General features: G+C 46.2%; 2 protein-coding genes across 4 annotated transcripts; one reads left to right on the top strand and one right to left on the bottom strand.

Annotated features, from left to right (window-relative positions):
* The first annotated feature begins 2,288 nt into the window (after positions 1–2,288).
* Positions 2,289–18,819, top strand: plin6 (perilipin 6). Of its 3 annotated transcripts, none has more exons than XM_081597254.1 (8): positions 2,289–2,598; positions 3,387–3,421; positions 4,586–4,784; positions 4,866–4,948; positions 5,578–5,764; positions 7,324–7,505; positions 13,575–13,841; positions 14,890–18,819. In XM_081597254.1, the coding sequence occupies exons 2-8, from the start codon at positions 3,398–3,400 to the stop codon at positions 15,292–15,294; spliced, it is 1,347 nt and encodes a 448-aa protein (XP_081453380.1). In that variant the 5' UTR covers positions 2,289–2,598; positions 3,387–3,397; the 3' UTR covers positions 15,295–18,819. The 3 variants fall into 3 exon arrangements, with proteins under 3 accessions (XP_081453380.1, XP_081453379.1, XP_081453378.1); XM_081597253.1 differs by having other exon boundaries at positions 2,290–2,598; positions 3,382–3,421; positions 5,527–5,764; XM_081597252.1 differs by having other exon boundaries at positions 2,291–2,598; positions 5,527–5,764.
* Positions 18,820–18,991: 172 nt separating this feature from the next.
* Positions 18,992–21,153, bottom strand: LOC103477530 (ras-related and estrogen-regulated growth inhibitor-like protein). Its single transcript, XM_008430689.2, has 4 exons — positions 20,997–21,153; positions 20,778–20,831; positions 20,608–20,675; positions 18,992–19,896 (listed from the first exon to the last, which is right to left on the bottom strand). Exons 1-4 carry the CDS (start codon positions 21,097–21,099, stop codon positions 19,486–19,488), a joined length of 636 nt encoding a protein of 211 aa, XP_008428911.2. The 5' UTR covers positions 21,100–21,153; the 3' UTR covers positions 18,992–19,485.
* Positions 21,154–21,368: the final 215 nt, after the last annotated feature.

Below are 21,368 nucleotides of genomic sequence, written 5' to 3'. Positions count from 1 at the left end.
CTCGCAGATCCGACCTGATGGAGGCCAGTTGGAGTCCGAGCAGGAAAACAAATAACCTCATGCCCCCAAACATCAGTTTATCCAGGACAGCGCTCTGATTCACAGAATCCCACAGATTTAAAGAGCTCCGTCAACCTGGACGGTTAATGTTGCTGAATCCTTCATGTCGCTTTAAAACGGCTCAGCCCGGGTTAAGCTGGAGATCTGGACAGGAAAACCACCAGGAAACCACTCAGTCTCACCAGCAGGAAGACCAAACCTTTATTTTGATAGTTCACTTCCGGTTATTAGGAAGTAAATTAGCATATTAGCTAAAAATTTAGCTATGTTAATATTTCGTTTCAAATTCTATTTAGCTAGCTATATATAATATAGCTAGCTAAATATTTAGTTAACAAGGTCAATATGTAGCTTCAAACTAAATATTAGCTTTGCTAACTATATAGTTTGAAACAAAATATTTAGTTAGCATGCTAAATATTTACTAAATATTCAATTTGCTAACTACATATTTAGTTTGAAACGAAATATTTAGTTATCAAGCTAACTAAATATTTATTTAAAACAAACTTTTATCAGCCAGTGAATTTGCATATTACCCCAATATTTATCAACAAGCTAAAAAATATGCTTGGGTTAAGTATTTAGTTTGAAGCTAAACATTTAGCTTGTTAATATTCAGAATGGAGAAATATATTTAGCATGCTAACAGACATTTAATGAGCAGGTTAAATAGCTCCAATCTGAATAGTCGGGGGACTGAATGACTCCTGGTTACTGGAGCTTCTGTGGGGCGTTTCTAGAAAAACAAAGTGTTTTTTCTTCTCAGTGAAACGTTGAAGCAGCTCTAGGATGTCTGAGGGTACATGAGACGTCAGCCAACCAGGCCTGGTCTGTTTGCTAACTTAAAGGAAATGAACAATCCTTCCTGGTATTTGGTGGAACTTGGCATTTCAAGCTCATTACTGAAGTTCATTCCTACCCAAAGAAGCGTCATGTTTTGGAGAACTCATCAACCTTGTGATTAAAGTCATAAACTGGATTTCCTCATCATTTTCACAGCCTGATTATGATCTGAGGATCTCCAGGAAGGAAAATCAGCCGTTTGCTCCACCTGCGCCGTCAAACTGCTGGGAAATGAAAACCAACGAAATCCTGAAAAACTCAGACAAACAGGGTTTCACACATTTATATGAACTCTAACTACTGTGCAAACATTGGGTGAAATATTTACAGTAAACTTTGGTCATTAAACCAAAGTAATTTACTGTAAGCTGTAAGTTTTGAACCTGAAGTATTGAAACCTGCAGCACCAGCCAATCAGGAAACAGGTTTTATTTCCTTTCTGTTAAAAGGAACAGAAAGGAAATAAAACCTTTTTGTTCCACTTTTATGAGTTTTTAAAAAAAAGTTCTTCAGAGTTCATGGGTGTCAGAACCAGATCATCATTATTATGAACCATCAAAATACAGGAATGTTTTAAAATCTGTTGTAAAATAGACTCAACCAGTCAAACATGGCGCCATATTGCTGGTAAATCAGCTTTTACTGGGTCGAGTCAACGCCGTTTAAACCTGACAGTTCATGTTCTGTTTGAAACCAAAAGCCTAATTTTCACCCCGGTGTCAATAATTGGCCAAAAATCAAAACAGCCTTTTCTTGCTGAGGTTGTGGTGAAGTTGGTGGCCGAGCAGCTGACTGGTTTCCAGGAAAGTGATGATCACCTGGTTGGGTTCAGGCCGACTGGTGATGAGCTGCGGACTCTGGTCAGGACGCTGCGTTCGGTTTACTGGCTCCGGTTTCAGATTTGAACAGTCGGACACACAAACGGCAGGTGAGAGGAGAACAGAACCGTCATGGAGTCCCTCAGGGCTCAGTACTGAGGCCCATTTTACACATATTAGAGCTAAATATGGCAAACAAAATGTTTAGTTAGCAAACTAATTATTTAGCTTTGAGATAAACATTTAGTTCTTTAGATAAATATTCAGCTTTAAACTAAATATTGAACTTTTAGCTAAATATTTAAATTTCTAGTTTGAAACTAAAGATTTGCTTTAAAAACAAACATTTAGTTTACTGACTAAATATTTAACATAAAATTAAGAGTTAAATATTTTGTATGAAACTAAACATTTAGCTTGCTTACAAAATATTTATTTTAAAACTATTTCTTTGTAGACTTTTATAAATGAATTAATAAAATGTTGACAACATGACTGAAACATGAACCTCCATGTTTTCTGTCACTAGCAGCTAAATAATCCAAATTACTGCTAATGTTGTGTAAGTTTACAAACGGCTCCCTGGAGTTTCCAGCTCTTTCCTCCTGAATGTTTCCTTTCATTCGAGGTTAATTGATTAGTCAGAGAAACAGGAAGCTGACATCACACGGCGCCCCAGCCAATCAGGACGCTGATATCTTCCCCCCAAACCCAGACGGATTTTTAAGATCTTCTTCCATCATCATCGTTATTCCCAGTGGGCTCAGCTGGTCGGAGCAGCTTTTATCGGCTCTGTCCTCGTTTTTAGAGTTCACCTCCACAGCTGGAGCGCCGAGTCGTGCAGATCCACCTGAAGAGCTGCAGGAAGTTTCAGGTGAAGTATTTCACACCAGAAAGGATTCGGTTTGTGCTTCTGCTTTCCTTCTCTGCTGCAGCTCCACGGATTCATTTTGGAAACGGGACTCGATGTTTGGCTCGTCATCCAGTGTCCCAGACCGGCTCAGATTCTGCAAATGGAAATTTAAATCAGAGAATATAAAGCTGAATTCTTCAGTTTACCTCAGGGAGACGTAAAGTCAGGAAGCACTTTGAATATTCATGGAAAGAGGAAAGTTGGTTTGAAACTTGAACAAGTTGTGTGTGAAGTTTGAAACGGACCAGAGTCTGGTAAAAACACTGGGAGCTCCTCAGGAAGACCGGACGTTTGGTTTGATCAGAAATCATTTAATCCAGATTTAAAAACAGCATCCGGGTCTGATTGTGCTCCAGGCCATGTTTTGGGTGTGGCCTCGGTCCTCCTAACAGCAACGTCTCATTAAGTCTAGAGTCTTTGGAGGATTTTAGAGAATCTTGTTCACTAACTGATCAAATCACATTTCTCCTTTTCCATCTAATATAATTTGATCAGTTTTTCTTTCGGTCGGATTAAAAAATATAAACATTGACATTTGAGTCAGTTTTGGACGTTTTGGTTATTCCAGGTTCACAAACTGTGGTCAGGAAATGTTGATGAATCTTAATGAGGTGATTTAATCCGGTTCTGGTTCTGGAGTCATGAAGGCCTCTGAAGTCCTCTCATTGGTTCTGCTGGTTCTGGCCGTCCTGGCTGGTTCTGGTGAAGATGAAGATCTGTGACGTCCATTTTGTTTCTCTTCAGAGCAGCAGAGGAAGAAATGGCAGAGAGTCCAGATCACAAGGTTAGTTCAGGTGGATGGATGGATGGATGGATGGATGGATGGATGGATGGATGGATGGATGGATGGATGGATGGATGGATGGATGGATGGATGGTAGAACCAGTGGTCTGGTTCCGTATCTCTGGTTCCGGCTCTAGTTCCGGTTCCGTATCTTCGGTTCCGGTTCCGGCTCTAGTTCCGGTTCCGTATCTTCGGTTCCGGTTCCGGACCTCTGGTTCCGGTTCCATATCTCTAGTTCCGGTTCCGTATCTCTGGTTCCGGTTCCGGCTCTAGTTCCGGTTCCGTATCTCTGGTTCCGGTTCCGGCTCTAGTTCCGGTTCCGTATCTCCGGTTCCGTTTCTGGATCTGGTTCCGGACCTCTGGTTCCGGCTCTAGTTCCGGTTCCGTATCTCCGGTTCCGGCTTTAGTTCCGGTTCCGTATCTCTGGTTCCGGTTCCGTATCTCTGGTTCCGGTTCCGGCTCTAGTTCCGGTTCCGTATCTTCGGTTCCGGTTCTGGCTCTGGTTCCGGTTCCGGACCTCTGGTTCCGGTTCCATATCTCTGGTTCCGGTTCCGGTTCTAGTTCCGGTTCCATATCTCTGGTTCCGGTTCCGGCTCTAGTTCCGGTTCCGTATCTCTGGTTCCGGTTCCGGCTCTAGTTCCGGTTCCGTATCTCCGGTTCCGGTTCTGGATCTGGTTCCGGACCTCTGGTTCCGGACCTCTGGTTCCGGTTCTAGTTCCGGTTCCGTATCTCCGGTTCCGGCTTTAGTTCCGGTTCCGTATCTCTGGTTCCGGTTCCGGCTCTAGTTTCGGTTCCGTATCTCTGGTTCCGGTTCCGTATCTCCGGTTCCGGCTCTGGTTCCGGACCTCTGGTTCCGGTTCTAGTTCCGGTTCCGTATCTCTGGTTCCGGTTCCGGCTCTAGTTCCGGTTCCGTATCTCCGGTTCCGGTTCTGGATCTGGTTCCGGACCTCTGGTTCCGGACCTCTGGTTCCGGTTCTAGTTCCGGTTCCGTATCTCCGGTTCCGGCTTTAGTTCCGGTTCCGTATCTCTGGTTCCGGTTCCGGCTTTAGTTCCGGTTCCGTATCTCTGGTTCCGGTTCCGGCTCTAGTTCCGGTTCCGTATCTCCGGTTCCGGTTCTGGCTCTGGTTCCGGTTCTTGCTGTGACGGCTCTCTGACCCGTTTCAGACCAGCGCCCTGCTCAGAGCCTCCCATCTGCCTCTGGTCCGCTCCGTGTTCCGGTCCGTGTCTTCCGTCCTCTCCGGGGTCAAAGAGCGCTACCCCCTGCTGGGCCTCGTGGGGGGCGTGGCAGAGGTCGGAGTTCGCGGCGTGTCTGAAGAAGCCCTGAGACGGGCCACGCCCCTCCTCCAGAGTCTGGAGCCCCAGAGTGAGCCCGGTTCTGTTGGTTCTGTGATTGGACGCATGGAGCCCATGAACTGGTTTCTCTGACTTATCGTGTCTTCTCCAGTCGACCTCGCCAACAGGTTGGCTCTGACGGGTCTGGACAGCCTGGAGAGGAGTTTTCCCATCCTGAACCAGTCCACAGAGGAGGTGAGTTCTCCAGAACCTGCTGGAGGTCAGGAGCCGAGCGAACCTTCAGGCAGCAACACCCTGAAAAGCTCCGGAGCCGGAGATGCTACTGAGATCAGAGCTAAATAAGGAACGAGCAAGAAGACGGCTAGCTAAACAGTTAGCTGTGCTAAACCTAAAGGGCTAACAACAAACAGTCCCACTAATGCTATAGCTAGCACCAACGTAGTAGGTAGCGGAAGCCAATGCTAAAGTGATGCATTAAGACAGTAATATGTGGAAGCTAACTAGCTAACGCTGAAATGCTACATTAACATGGTGATTAGTGGAAGCTAATGCTAAGATGCTCGTTGTACTGCCACCTGTTGGATGTCAATGACTCTACATGCGTTACATCGCCCTCCACTGGGCCACATGTGTTATTACACATCTTGCTGTGCGGTTTGGCTTTCAGGAAGCGATTATTTGGAATGACTTTTGATAACTAAATGTTTTCAAAGTTAGCAAAAGTGCCTAAAGCACAAACCAAAGAAACAGCTCCACTCTTGGCGGCGGATCAGCAGATGTCCCGGACTTAAAATTACTGTCTCCGTCCTCAGGTGATGACTCACTTGAAGGACGCCTTCTTTTTGACTCTGGATGATGTCCAGGTGTGGGTGGTGGACGGCCTGGACGGAGCTCTGGACCAGCTGGAGCGAGCCGCTGACTCGGTCCGGACGGCCGGACGGCAGCTGCAGGAAACGCAGGTGGGGCAGGCGGCGGCGGCGGGGCTGGACAACGTCCTGAGTCTCCTGGAGGACTCTGCCGCCTACTACTTACCCCTCCCTCCTACACTGCGTGAGTACCAGCCAGATCCTCCCTCTTAATAAAACCACAATTTAAACATTTAAATTTATTAACCAATCAGACCCCATCAAATACCAACAACTTAAACCACTGACGGTTTTATTGAATCCTACTCCAAGTTTTGTTGTGTGGAAAACAGTTTCTGCCGCCCCCTGTTGATGAAGCACCTTCAAATTGGGCCTCTGTCTCTTTAAGAACTCCTGCTGCCTCTGAAGCTCCGCCTCCAGTACGTTATCTCACTGGCTCCTCTATTAACCCTTTAACAACACTTTTACCAGCGATGCTCTGAGCAGCAGCTCCTATAATGAGCTCAGCAGGTGCTAATTGCTGCTGGTTAGTCTGAAGGAGCGAAGTGGGGGCGGAGCTGCGCCTCGGAGGCGGGGCTAAGTCCACCCAGGCGTTTTTGTGTTTGGTTTTTTTTACAGCTGAATGGTTGCCATGGAGATCAAAGGATTCTGTTTTATGTGTTTTTTCCTGAGAGGTTAAAGGTTATATTAGATGGAAAACCAGAAATGTGATCTGTTTACAACTGTAAAGATGGCCGCCGCTGCAGCACTGTGCTTATGGCAGTAAAGATGGCCGCCGTTGCAGCACTGTGCTTACGGCAGTAAAGATGGCCGCCGTTGCAGCACTGTGCTTACGGCAGTAAAGATGGCCGCCGCCGCAGCACTGTGCTTACGGCAGTAAAGATGGCCGCCGCCGCAGCACTGTGCTTACGGCAGTAAAGATGGCCGCCGCTGCAGCACTGTGCTTATGGCAGTAAAGATGGCCGCCGCTGCAGCACTGTGCTTATGGCAGTAAAGATGGCCGCCGCTGCAGCACTGTGCTTATGGCAGTAAAGATGGCCGCCGCCGCAGCACTGTGCTTATGGCAGTAAAGATGGCCGCCGCCGCAGCACTGTGCTTACGGCAGTAAAGATGGCCGCCGCCGCAGCACTGTGCTTACGGCAGTAAAGATGGCCGCCGCCGCAGCACTGTGCTTACGGCAGTAAAGATGGCCGCCGCCGCAGCACTGTGCTTACGGCAGTAAAGATGGCCGCCGCCGCAGCACTGTGCTTACGGCAGTAAAGATGGCCGCCGCCGCAGCACTGTGCTTACGGCAGTAAAGATGGCCGCCGCCGCAGCACTGTGCTTACGGCAGTAAAGATGGCCGCCGCCGCAGCACTGTGCTTACGGCAGTAAAGATGGCCGCCGCCGCAGCACTGTGCTTATGGCAGTAAAGATGGCCGCCGCCGCAGCACTGTGCTTATGGCAGTAAAGATGGCCGCCGCCGCAGCACTGTGCTTATGGCAGTAAAGATGGCCGCCGCCGCAGCACTGTGCTTATGGCAGTAAAGATGGCCGCCGCAGCACTGTGCTTATGGCAGTAAAGATGGCCGCCGCCATCTATGGAGGGATTTTAAAGCTGAACAAATGAAGGAAGCTGGTTAACAGAAAGCTCAGCTACAGAAATTGCCTTCATGGGGAAGAGGAGTGTGTTTGGGTCCACCCAGGTTCCGGTTGGACCCGGTTGGACCCGTAGAGAGATTCTGGCGTTTCTGTCGTCCTTCAGGCCAGGAATGGGAGATGAAGGTCCAGCAGTACGAGGATGAGGATGACGGAGACGAGCCGGGCCTCTGGACCAGAGTCCGCAGCCTGCTGCTGACCGTCAGCCTGCAGCTGTATCACCGCATGCTAAATGCCAGGGAGCAGCTGCAGGGAGCTGCCCGGGCACTGGGGGGCGCCGCTGAGCAGGTGAGGCAGGACTTTCACAGGATCATCATTTAAAGCTCAAACATTCATTTCAGAACAAAAAACACAAAAATTTACATCAAATTCAGCATCATAGTGACTTCAAACCTTTTCTTGCCACTAGATGGCGCTGTTGCTTCATTAGTGATTCCTGGTCCAGGTTCAGTCCAGTGGTTCTGGTTCTGGGTGGTTTCAGCTAAAACTACTGCAGCTTATCTGTGGTGATGCGTTCACTCCCAGTCGTAAACTTCAGCCACGTTCCTGCTGCTGGTACAGAAACGAGAAAAAAAACTGATCTACTAAAAATAATAATTACTGTTATTGTAACAATATTGACTATTTTTAACTAACAGTAACAAAATTCAACATATTTACAGTGATATTGATGGTAATAATAATTTCTTACTATTGATATTAATCAACAAATATTTCATTTTTGATAAATTATTTTATTATTGTAAAATTAATGAAATAATAATGCTGATTATAGTATCGTTATGGCTATGATGAATATTTTTTACAATAAAATAATAATTAAAATAACTATAATAATTGTAATTATTATTATTATCCATCCATTGTCTAACACCTGGTCCCTCAGTGGGTCAGGAGGAGCTGCTGCCTCTCCAGCTCATGTTCTGGGTGAGAGGCGGGGTCACCTGGATGGGTCACCTGGATGGGTCACCTGGACGGGTCACCTGGACGGGTCACCTGTCTGTCGCAGGGCAACACAGAGACACACACACACCTAGGGACAGCTTGGAGAGGCCAATTAACCTGACAGTCATGTTTTTGGACTGTGGGAGGAAACCGGAGAACCCGGTTCGATTCGACCGGGAATCGAACCCAGAACCTTCTTGCTGCAAGGCAGCAGCTCTACCAACTGCGCCGCTGTGCAGCCTTATTATTATTATTATTATCATTATATAACAATCGTGTAGTAATAATAATAATAATCATTAATAATGTAAATTTTTCCCGTTGTTTAGCCGTTTTTAATAAGCGATAAAAACGAGCAGAAAATTAATGAAAATGTTAAAACGTGGAAATATTTCGTTCTGAGTTCATCATCTTAGGAGAATCTGGTTTATGTTCCCGGCTCATATTTCTACATTTAGGAGGTCAGAAAACTGCAGACGAGCCTCAGTGCAGCCGCTCGGCCCTGCAGAGATAAAGATCTGAAGTTCAGGACACACACACACACACACACACACACACACACCCTGCAGCAACAAGCAGACGGGGAGGCGTCACCCGGCGGCTCCCTGAGGACGTCGGACCCACTGATGGGCTGAAAGGCAGAACAAACACATCTAAACAATCAGAACCAGAACTACAGGAAAATACATTCTGGGTTTTAATGTTTTCAATGTTGGAGGCCAGAGAATAATTAAAAACTCCCAGAACCAAACCCATCTGCAGAGGAGCTGAAGAGAAACCAGACCGGATCAGAACCAGTCAGACCCATTTCACCATGAATGGCTTCAGGAAGAAATGTTTGATCAAATCCTGAGGCTGCCATGAGAAATCATCAAACGGCTTTTATTTCCACATTTAAACTTGCATTAAAAGCTCCGACTGAAACCCGGAATAAAGCCGGAGAGATCGATGTTGGGACTGGAACCACCGGCCTGATTTAAGGTTCGTCCCTGGAGATCAGCTGAAATGTTTGTTTCTGAACGTCCTGAAATGTCCCAGGACTCTGGAGGAACTTCAGGGTTTGGCTCTGTTCTGGACTGATCCTGATCCTTCTGATCCTTCTGATCCTCCTGATGCTGATCCTCCTGATCCTTCTGATCCTCCTGATCCTGATCCTTCTGATGCTGATCCTCCTGATCCTTCTAATCGTTCTGATCCTTCTGATCATGATCCTCCTGATCCTTCTGATCCTCCTGATCCTTCTGATCCTCCTGATCCTTCTAATCGTTCTGATCCTTCTGATCATGATCCTCCTGATCCTCCTGATCCTTCTGATCCTCCTGATCCTTCTGATCCTCCTGATCCTTCTGATCCTCCTGATCCTTCTAATCGTTCTGATCCTTCTGATCATGATCCTTCTGATGCTGATCCTTCTGATCATGATCCTCCTGATCCTTCTGATCATTCTGATCCTCCTGATCCTGATCCTTCTGATCCTGATCCTCCTGATCCTGATCCTCCTGATCCTGATCCTTCTGATGCTGATCCTTCTGATGCTGATCCTCCTGATCCTGATCCTCCTGATCCTTCTGATCCTGATCCTTCTGATCCTCCTGATCCTGATCCTTCTGATCGTTCTGATCCTCCTGATCCTTCTGATCCTGATCCTTCTGATCCTTCTGATCCTCCTGATCCTTCTGATTGTTCTGATCCTGATCCTTCTGATCCTGATCCTTCTGATCCTGATCCTACTGATCGTTCTGATGCTGATCCTTCTGATCCTGATTGATTCTGATCGTTCTTATCGTTCTGATCGTTCCAACCTGAGCTGCATGAAAAGTTGGTGGGAAAAAATGAAATTCTTTGGCCTTTTTTCAGAATCAAAACCTTTCAAATAATTAAGCTGATATTCCTGAATAAACATAGATCAACCAAAAAAAAGTTTCAAAATAATAAAAAACAAACAAAAACGTAACAAACTTCAGCAGAATAATGTGAATAAATCCCGTTTTTCATCCGAAGCTTCTTTAATATTTAATTGTGTTTTGCATTGGACTTTTATCAATTGATTATTGATAAAACACACCTGGAATTATTTGAAATTATGAAGCTATAGTTCAGGTGTTTGGGAATAAATATGGATTATTGTAATCTTTGATGGAAAACCAGTAAATCCAGCTCTGCTGATTATTTCAGAAAGTTTTGCTCCAAAAACCAATTTGTCCAAATAATTTAGAAACATGAAGACGATGCACTTTTCCAAACATTTTAGTTGTTTTATAGCAAAAATGTTTTCAGATTTTTTTTATTCAAAGAGAAAAAAACCCTAAAAATATTGCATCATTCCCCCAAAAGTTCTGCAGAAATGTCTAAACGCCTGGATTTAAAGTGATACAACGTGTTTTCTTACAGGCCAGAGGATCCTGATGGGTTTTATTTTTGAACTCAGATGACTATCAGCTGCTCATTTTTCCACGTAGCGCCGCGTTCAGACGGCGCCTGCAGGCACAGCAGCCGGGTCCGATAACGGGCCTGGCGGTGCCCAGCTCTGCCTACGTGCCGCTCGCAGCGTCCGAGCCGATCTCTGCGATAACGGCCGGCAGGAAGCTGGCGCTGCGGCCCGCTGGGACGGCACACGCTGCTGCTTTACATGAGAGGGGTCAGCAGACAGATGTCGAGTCTGGATCTGTTCCCATGCTGCAGCGAAAACCCAACATGTTCTGGTTCTGTCCCAGAAAGATTCTCCATAAGGTCCAAATCAGCCAGAACTGGAACCGTCTTCTGTTTCTGCTTTGTTCCATCCATCTACTTACACTTTACTTGAGTAACTGTTTTGAAAAGAACTTTTAGGAGTGTTTTTACTACGTGATATTCTGGGTCTCCTTGGGTCCAGAGAGCATTTTGAAGGTACTTTGCGTGTACAGTACAGGCCCAGCTCTACGGTACCATCAGCTACTTTAGTAATCGGGCTTTTCTTCAGCGCGAACAGCACAAGCAGCAGTGGGCTGAGCACTCATCCCTGAGGTGTCCCGAGGCTCGCCAAACGTTTTTCTATTGATGAATGAGAGACGAGGCGTTCAGGCCAAACGGGAAGCATTCAGAAACGGGAGTCTTTGGGTTCATTCACTCCAGCGCTGTTCAGTCCGGTTTAATCCATCTCCAGTCCGTCTGTCTAGTCAAAGTCCGGTTCGGTCGGTGAGGTGTGAATGCTTATCGACCTCTGACCTCTGGTTCTCCAAACCTCGGTCTGGGTTCAGTTTGAATGTGAACGCCAAGCAAACCGGAAACCGCTCCAAAAGCAGGAAGTGAACTACAGCGCAGGGCATTCTGGGTAAATGCAGCCAAAGCTAACATGTTAGCCTAGCGCTAGCAGCAGAAATGGCTCCTGGTCTTTAGCCTAAAGAGAAATCCTCCAACCGCTAAAATCTCCATCTTGTTTCCATTTGGTGAAGAAGGAAGTTGCTCTCAGTGTCTTCAGAGGTTTCTGTGTCGTTTCCTTCAGTGGTTCTTGGTGCAGCGCCCCCACAGGCCAGGAGGGGATCTACCAGGTGAGAAAACGGCCTTGACGGTCCAGATGAGTGGGTTTATTTACAAACGGGAACCAGAGTGAGGAATAAAGACACAGAGCCGGTTTCCCTCTGCAGGTGAAAACAGAGACGCCCTGAAATCATGTGACTCCAGCCTGGAGACCCGGTTTGAGCCGATCCTGCGGGTTCGTTTAAAGTCGAGAGTTTCCAACAGCCTGTTAGTCAGCTGCTCGGACACAGCAGTTAGAAAAGAAACGACTCTTTCATTTTATTTCCTTCGCTCTCGCATCAAACGGCACAATAAAAGAAAATCAGCCGGTTATCAGCTGGATGTCAGAAAAACACCACATGATGGATCAAACCGGTTCCTCCTGCCGTGAACATCAGCTTCATCAGCGACGGCGCTGGTCCTGTAGGTGGTTCTGGTTTGGCTCCGGGTCGACCCGGTTAGCAGAGCATTGTTCTGCTCACGTTTCTGTAGAGGAAGAACAGCAGGTCGCCGCTCCGCTAACAAAGACCAATCGCCACGGCAACATGGTGCTGCAGCTCTTTGTTTCGTCACGTGGCGGTCCGATTGTGTGTCAGCAAGTCAGAGGTCCCGGTCCCGGTCCCGGTCCGCTGCCTCGCTGCGACCCAAATACCCGAGGAAGGCCCAGGAGTGTCCCAGAACCGACCCGGCCACCAACAGAGAAAACCTCCAGCTCCAAAAGCCCGTGTGACCCGGCAGAACCTCCTGCTGTCTGGTTCCGTCCATCGTGTCCACTCTGCTCTCCTCTGTCCAGAAGACATCGTCCCACCTGGATGTCCACATTGCTAACCTCAGTCTGGCGGCCATCTTGTTTGTAGAGAACCAAGCAGCCATACTGGATGAGCCTCATGACCTTTGACCTTCTATCTGAGGCTCTTTCTGAACCTGCTGAGGTGTTTTCCTCTCTGAAGGATGTTGGACTGCAGGTGGTGTGGAGGTGACCTTTGACCCTTCCCATTCCACTCTGGCTCTGTTAATCAGAGGACTTGTACATTTAGTTTTTTTGTGTGACCCTCAGAGCTGAGTGGGGTTAATATTTCCCATCATGCTTCATGTCAGGAGCGTTCCTGGGTCTTTGTGACAGAAGGAAGCCATTGTTGTCCCCGTCCCTCCTGCGGAGCGGCGTCCTCTGCTGTCCTCACGTGTCGGGATCCGCTGCCAGCTGGGACTTGGTTCCGGTCCAGGTCTTCTCCTCCCGTGCCTCCTGGGAAGCTGGCATCGGGTCAGAACCGCACGGGTCATCAGAATAAGCACTTACAGCTGATCCAGATAGCTGACGGGTCCGATGAATCCAATCAGAGCTCAGCTTTGTGTTTTCTGGCACGAAAACATGAAGAACGTTTTTCCTTTCGCACGTAAACTCACAACACAAAACAAAGTCTTTAGCTTGAAGCTAAATATTTAGCTTCAAACTAAGTATTTGGTTTGTTATCTGATATTTAGTTTGAAGCTGTGGCATTTATAAATGAATAATGTTATAAAAATATGACTTTGAAAAATGAAGCCCGTTTTTCTTTTATGACTAAATAACTAAATTGTTGTCGTTAATTTTTGACTCTCACTTTACAAATGGATCCCATTGTTTACAACTCTCTTAGTTTCAGGATCAATAAAATAATAAAAGCTTCATTATATCAAATTTTTAATCCAAGTATAATTGTTTTCATTTTTAGTAAACTCAACTTTTCATAAATCATCAATCTGTTCAACCTTTTCAGCTAGTTTTGTTTTTAATTATTACCAAATAAGTTTTAAAAAATGATATTTTTGTTCCTTTAAAGGTTTTTATTTAACTAAACTACATTTCCCAAAATGCATTTTGGCATCTATCAGGACAGAAAGCAGCCTGAATCATCTAACTTTGTCTGGTCCCTGCAGGTGGGTCTGACTCGGGTCCTGGAGTTGACAGGTGAGCTGCTGCAGTACTTCCAGAGCCTCCTGGTGGCACTGTTGTTCCGCGCAGAGAGTCTGAGAGAGGCCACACTGAGGGAGCTGGTGGAGCGGGCGGCCATGTTGGCCGAGCTGAGCCCAATTCGACAGGTCCGAGAACTGCCAGTTCACATCCAGCAGCTGCTCCACGACCTGCAGCAGCTCTCCAAGATCCTGCTGCAGGTCGTGATCAACACCACGCCGCTCTACAGCATGGTACGCCTGACACACACCTGGAAACACACCTGACACACCAACACACACCTGGAAACACACCTGACACACCAACACACACCTGGAAACACACCTGACACACCAACACACACCTGGAAACACACCAACACACACCAACACACACCTGGAAACACACCTGACACACCAACACACACCTGGAAACACACCAACACACACCTGGAAACACACCTGACACACCAACACACACCTGGAAACACACCTGACACACCAACACACACCTGGAAACACACCTGACACACCAACACACACCTGGAAACATGCCGTTAATTAAGAGAGAAACGTTGGTCAGTCAGACCTACCTGGCCTTTGTTAAAAAGTCATTTCTCTCGTGTTGAATTATGATTAAATGGACGTTTTAATAGATTTTAGCTGCTCTGTTTGCTACCAGACATGAAGAACAAAGACATCATTTTCACAGGACCTGATTGACAATTTGAAGTAGGCAGACAGACCAAAAGCAACAGATCATGTTTGAAGCTAAATAGTCTTTTAAAGAGTTTTAAAAGCCCGGGATCTCCCTGTGCATGGTGGGTTCTGTCCAGGTACTCCGTCTTCCTCCCACAGTCCAAAAACTTGACTGTTGGGTTAATTGGTCTCTGTGTTGTCCTATGATGGACTGGAGACTGTTGCTGGTTTATAGTAAAGCTAACAGTGGTTAGCTTTGTAACTGAGTGCAATAGCTACCAAATGCCTCTGGTTTTGGCTTTTCATTTGGGATTTGGTTTGGAGTGAGATCATTCCCAGATCCAAGGATATTGAGGACATAGGAGCTACTTCAGGATATGTCATGTTTCGTCAGGCTACGTTTGTCTTCGTCTGGCTAGCTGCAGAGATGTTTTTCCATGTCTGTTATCTACTGCCAACATTTCTCTAGAACTGTGGCTGACTCCTTCCAGACAACAGCTGATGGTTGACAGGAAGGGACGTCCCGAGTCGCCTTGCAGGCGTTGTGTTTGGACTCAAAGCGTCCTCAGGTCGTGTAAATTAACTCCTGTTCTGTGTGTTCCAGCTGGAGCAGCCGTCGCCTCAGCAGGTGGAGGACTTCCTGAACAAGGAGGATTTCTCAGACAGCTCATCGCGCCGCAGCTCGGCTAACAGCCTCTTCCTCAAGGCAATGGACGGCCGCCCTCGCCGCCGTCGCAGCATCTACTCCCGCGCCACCCGGGCTGCTGGTGGCCCCCAAAGTCCCGACCCGCCCAACGGGCGGCGCTCCAGCAGCAAGGAGCTTTCCACCCCGGAGATGGACGGGGCGGCCCACCCTTCAGAAGGCAAAGCCCTCCGACGACCGTCCGCCACCGAGCTGCTGCTCACGCCGCTCAAACAGTTCGTGGCCCAGAGCCAGAAGGCCTTGGAATACCTGAGCCCCAACTCCAGCGACGGCGCCGCCATCGTCACGGAAACAGACGACTCTTAAACACCCACCGCCCGCGGTTCGAAGTGACTCAGCCACGTCCGCCGAGTCCGCCTCCCGATGCGCCACGGCGCCCCCCCGCATCCCACGACGACGACACGTCTCTGCCTCAGCTGGTGCTGGTTTGCGCTTTCGCGCTGAACCGCAGAGGCGTCACCAAATTAACGCTCAGCCACTGATGCTGCAATTCTGCTTCACACAAACCCGTTCACCGAGAGAAATATCCGACCACAGAGGATGTCGAAACGTACACAGTCCTGTTGAAGCGCAAGGTTCATTATGATGCAGAAATATCATCAACGCCATTTTCTTAATCTGGCGACTTCATCTCTCTAGACCAGTGGTTCTTAACCTGGGTTCGACCGAACCCCTGGGGTTCGGTGGAGTCTCTGCCGCGGAGATGAAGACACAGTTGTGTAAAGTCGTGATGACGCCCCACTTTGCCATCACTTGCTGCAGAGGATCACGTTACATTGCTTAGCCAATCAGAGGGTCACGTTACATTGCTTAGCCAATCAGAGGATCACGTTACATTGCTTAGCCAATCAGAGGATCACGTTACATTGCTTAGCCAATCAGAAGATCACGTTACATTGCTGAGCCAATCAGATAATCACGTTACATTGCTGAGCCAATCAGAGGATCACGTTACATTGCTTAGCCAATCAGAGGATCACGTTACATTGCTTAGCCAATCAGAGCTGCGGAGGAGCCCTGATTGAAGGAGCTCCTCTCTTTTTACCACATTCTATAGTCTAAATCTGCTCCTTAGTCGCATCTTTTCGGGGTTGCTACTGCCTCTAGTGGCGTGGGGGTGGTAACACAGCTAATATAATTACATTACTAAATCAGAATACTGCAAAGTATTTTGTGTCGGCGGGGGGGAGTAAGAAGGGTTCAGTGAATGATGCGCATATGAAACTGGGGGGTTCGGTAACTCAAAAAAGGTTAAGAACCACTGGTCTAGCCTGACACCTGAAGGCTTGGATTCAAACTGACTGTCCATGTAGAAGAATAGTAGTCCCAGATCATGATGCTGCCACCACCGTGTTCTACTTCTGGTTTCCTCAGAACAGAAACTCGGTACTCCACCAAACTGTGGGAGATTTTAGCCCAGCTTAGATGTTTTCTATAGCAGAAATGCTTTTTGTCGTCATGCATTTCATAAACCATCTTCCCTCGACAGTTTCTCAGTTGAAGAGGATTAGGGCCACTGAAAAACAGGAGAAATAATGTGACTTTATTTTCCTCAAAATACTGACTAAGGGATTTTCTTTTTCTCGGAAATCAATTTTTTCTTTTTTGTTGCTTTTATTCTCACTCTGAATCTTCCCAGACTTCTGATTTTTAGGGGATTTTTTTCATCACCTATTGAGTTTAATCCAAAAAATCTTTGTCAGAATTTTTGGCAATTTCTGTGCTCCTTTCTCCTGACTGCTTCCTTTAAGGTTTCAGATATTTTGTGACATTTCTGCAGACTGTCTCTAGCTAAAATACGCAAATATCAGAAATATTTAACTAGAAGATCTTAGATTATATTATTCACTCTAACTGATGCTAGTTCTGAACCCAAGAAGACTGAATGCTGAAGCTCATAAAACCTGGATTTTCAGCAGGACTGTGTAGTTTCTCGATCGAGGCTCTCTGTGGTAAAACCCCTTTTACTCTACGATATTTATCTGGATCATGGGATCTGAGTGTTGGAAGTGGGCCGAGTACACAGCCTGGTGGGACGCCTCCCGCATCTCAAAACTAGGTCCAAAGAGCAGCTTTAGCCATCACAATGTAAATCTTGGTTGTTTTTCAAAAGAAGCAGAATTTGAGCTCGAGGGACGAGCCGATCCTCTGGGATTCTGAATTTTATTCTGAATTTCTCAGTATTTATTTCATTATGCTTTACTTTAACTCCAACCGGTGGTGGGCACCCCTAAAGCTAGTTCTGCTAACAGTAAAGCACTTCAGAAACACTGTGTTTAGCAAAAGCTGATGCTAAAGCACCAACTTCAATTCAAATGATAAATGTCTCACGTTCTACAATGCCTCTAGATATTTATGGTTAGATCTTGTTCATTTTATTTAATTCCTGTAGGTTTCTTGTTTATAATTACGGAGGCCTCCAGGGGACATGAGGATTGTTTTTCTTTTGCGTTCCCTCGTAATAATCTACTGATCAGTTCATGCGGCATAATTGATACTGTGAGCCATTTCTACGGTGGCCGCCGTACTTTCTGCTTTAATACGAGCTTATAGGGTTTTTCCATGGAGTATCGAGTTATTATCGGGGGATAATCAGTCACCTGATTGTGTCTGAATGGTTTAAATCTGCTTTCAGTCCATCTGACATAAACATGCAGTAAATAAATCGATTTTCTATCAGTTTTTTGCACCAAAGCGTTAATAATAAACACGTTTTATTATTATAAAACACAGCAAACTGATGGTGGTAGAGCAGAGCCGCACTGGGTTAACTGGGAATCTCATCTGAATCAATCAACTCCAAACCTCTTTGTTCTGACTCGATTATCGATCTATTTAATTTTTATTATCATGCTCCAAACTTTGCGAGGACTGAGCACCGATCACCCGCTTCCTCAAACACACAGAGCCAGCAGCCATTCATACCTGGTGACGTCACGCCCACCACCAGGTGTCAAAGCCGCTGCTTCCGTCATATCAATAATTATTTCATTCATATGGCTCTTATACAGCCTCAGTGAAAACGTGTTTATTATTATTAACGCTTTGGTGCAGAAAACTGATAGAAAATCGATTTATTTACTGCATGTTTATGTCCGTTAAGGCTCAGATGGACTGAAAGCAGATTTAAACCATTCAGACACAATCAGGTGACTGATTATCCCCCGATAATAACTCGATACTCCATGGAAAAACCTTATAAGCTCGTATTAAAGCAGAAAGTACGGCGGCCACCGTAAGAATGGCTCACAGTATCAATTATGCCGCATGAACTGATCAGTAGATTTTTACGAGGGAACGCAAAAGAAAAACAATCCTCATGTCCCCTGGAGGCCTCCGTATATAATAAAGTTACTGGGGGAAAAAGACAGAACTGCTGCGTAAACAGACTTCAAAATAAGAGCATGAACATCGATGTGTATTTGATTTCTTAGCTGTCGATAACCAAAACCTCAACACAGACGTCAAGTTTTATCCACTGACAGTTTGTAAAACGGCTAATAAAAATCTATTTTGGCGAAGCAAAGTGTGCTAAATGTTTTCAAAGTTGGCAAAAGTGCTAAGCTAAAACTTAGCTCTGCTATTAGCATTGGCAGATTAGCGGGCGCGTGCCCACCACTGGCTCTCACACTTTTATGTTAATGATTAATAATTCCTCTGTAAAACTGTGCAGTCTTTGTAAAAGAGTTTTAAGAAATTAAATGTCCTTTAAATCAAATATTAAAGTTTAAAACGTTTTGGACTGAGTTGAATAAATGAGTCGTTTTCTGTAATCTGGTGGGAGGATGGATGATTAAAGATGAACTGAAATAAAACATGTTGGACAAATTAGCAGGTTGTTTTTGTTGAAACTTAGTGGAATTAATTAAAATTCATTTCTACTTCATATGCTTAAATATTTCGGATTTTTTATTCATTATGTCAGTCTTCAGTCACAGACGAGATGTTTCTGTGTGAATAAAATATTTGTAGCTGACAGAAGATGTGATGAAATAAAGCATAACTGGATGGGAAGCTGATTTTATTTATGGTTTAAACATATTTTTACATCATAAACATGAAATCATCGCAGCTGAACGCAGTCAGCATCCGGCTACATTCCGGTAGGTCACAGAACATTCCCACCCTTTTAACCGGAGTCTAGCGCCCCCTGCCGCCTGCAGGGCTCATGGCCGTCCTCCGTCTGTTTTCACTGACAGTTTCCTCAAAACACAACAAGCACCAATAAATCGGCTTCATTCTGCAGCTGAATTTGGAGCCGTTAGCAGAGCGAGCAGTCGGTCCTCCGGCAGGAGCCGCGTCTCTTCCACCGGCCTCCGTCTCCGTCTCCATCCGCGCTTCTGTTTCCACCTTCCTATTCCTACTCAACTTATTTCGCCAACTTCCACTTCCACACAAAGAATCATTCTCTCAACCTTTTCCAGCCCGACTCGCCTCAGAAGGACTCGGACAGGAAGTCTCGCCTTCGTTTCACCCAAACCGGTAACAACAACGAGTTCATTCGGCCCGTTTCTTCCCGAACACCGCCGACACGCTCCGGACGATGCCTCGGACGCCCGCCATGCTCTTCCTCAGCGCCCGCGTCTCCCTGACCAGGTCGACCAGCCGGTGGAACACCAGCAGCACACCGTGGTACGTCTCCGACGCCGACACTTCGAAGAAGCCGCAGCGCTCCGTCATAGCCAGCAGGTGTCCCTCCTCGCCAGAGACGCTGCGGCGGTGCTGCAGGTCCCGTTTGTTTCCCACGATGACAGCAGGCGCCGTCGACATCTTCCTGCTGCGGCGGATCAGCTGCAGCTGCTGGCGGACGACCTCGAAGCTGGCGCGGTCGCAGATGTCGTAGACCAGGACCATCCCGTCAGCCCACTGCAGCTGCTTGTCACTAAAGGAGCAGCTTTTCCCGCCAGCCTGAAGAGAAACCAGACGTTTGTTCAATCGGAGTGCTCATCCTGAATATTCCTAGACTCCAGCTGCGTTTCTGTCAACCATAGAATTGCGGAAATGGAAAATATGAAAATACATTTGCTTAATGGAGTTTACAAGACTCAAGTTGTTGCGCAGGGATGAGGTGGTTTGTCAGGCGTATAAAAACATGATCAGCAGCCGGACATGACTACTGGTGGAAACAACAAAGAAGATGACAGGAAGTCGTCTTCTTTGTTGCTTATACTTTGTTTTTTTGGACAAAGTCTCAAAGCATCACACAGTTCATAAAAGTCCTGCGTCATTCGGACGTTTTGAATCCAGAGCTCTTCTGTAAAACAGTAAGACACTGACGTCTCCTCTGATTGGTTGATAGATAATGAGCGTTTGCTGAATTATGCCAGGATTTTTTATGACTTATTCTGTTTTGAAAGCTTATTCACACATAATTTAATTTATTTAAAAGAAACATTGCAATCCCAAAATTGTGTTTTTCGACATCAACAAAATATAGACAAAGATTTGTGAACATTTGTAATGTAAATGTGTGCAAATCACAATAGTAATGGCTCCAGATTGAGTTCACATACTGCAGGTAAGACACTGACTACTCACCGCCTCTCCACAGATCCACTATAAAATCTCTACCAAAGTATTTTTTGTTGGACATTTATGCTGTTTTAAGCCAGGCTGTACCTGTGAGTCCCAGATGTTGATGCAGATTTCCTGACCATCGACTCGGTCGACTCGGCTGTAAATCGACTCTAAAATCAGAAGCACATAAACAAACTGATCATAAAAAAACAGAAATGGATTAAAAAGAGTCCGGATATGAACTGGTGCTGAACATCAGCTGAAGGTCTCACCGATGTCTCCGTACTCTCCAATGAATCGTCTGGTCAGAAATCTGACGGCTAGAGCTGAAAAAAACAAAGAAACATTAAAATGATTTTTAAAAAACACTTTTTAGGTTTTATGCTTACAAAGAAACAAATCTTACAGTAAAATCACCTTTTAACCCTTAAACTGTTGTAAGAGGTTAATTAAATGGAAGATGTTCTGTGACAGAAGTGAAGTGTTCTCACCGGTTTTGCCCACGTTGTGAGCTCCCAGCAGCAGGATGTTGGTCTCCACCCTCTGCTGATTCGCCTCCGTCGCCTCCATGCGGCTCTTCAGCTCCACCACCATCAGGGATCAGATCTGGGTTTTCTGGGGACGTGGAGGTTGTGCAGCTCCGGCTGCAGGTCGGCTCCTCTTATACAGCGCCGGGGGTGTGGCCTCAGCCTGGAGCCGCTCTGTGATTGGTCGACCGAGCTTCTCTGATGTTTGGTTCAGATGTTCAGATGAAGCCAGACTGGGTGGTGTTTTAGGTCATGCTTTGCTGTGTTTGTGAGGACCGCCCTGCTGAGCGTCTCATAATGAGGACGTTTGTTTTTCAGGGACATTTTCACATATTT

Source organism: Poecilia reticulata, chromosome 16 (assembly GCF_904066995.2).
Source record: "Poecilia reticulata chromosome 16, P_reticulata-male-v2, whole genome shotgun sequence".
Lineage (NCBI taxonomy): Eukaryota > Metazoa > Chordata > Actinopteri > Cyprinodontiformes > Poeciliidae > Poecilia > Poecilia reticulata.
Note: the sequence above shows the minus strand (reverse complement) of the source record. Positions and strands in the feature narration are given on the sequence as shown.

Bases quoted from the DNA above. Each gene is read 5' to 3' on its own strand.
- plin6 (XM_081597253.1), top strand. From the start codon at position 3,398: ATGGCAGAGAGTCCAGATCACAAG. The intron at 4,949-5,526 runs GTGAGTTCTCCA...CTCCGTCCTCAG, and splicing joins TGAACCAGTCCACAGAGGAG to GTGATGACTCACTTGAAGGA. The intron at 7,506-13,574 runs GTGAGGCAGGAC...TGGTCCCTGCAG, and splicing joins TGGGGGGCGCCGCTGAGCAG to GTGGGTCTGACTCGGGTCCT.
- LOC103477530 (XM_008430689.2), bottom strand. From the start codon at position 21,099: ATGGTGGTGGAGCTGAAGAGCCGCATGGAGGCGACGGAGGCGAATCAG. The intron at 20,832-20,996 runs GTGAGAACACTT...TGTTTTTTTCAG, and splicing joins TCACAACGTGGGCAAAACCG to CTCTAGCCGTCAGATTTCTG. The intron at 20,676-20,777 runs GTGAGACCTTCA...TTCTGATTTTAG, and splicing joins TGGAGAGTACGGAGACATCG to AGTCGATTTACAGCCGAGTC.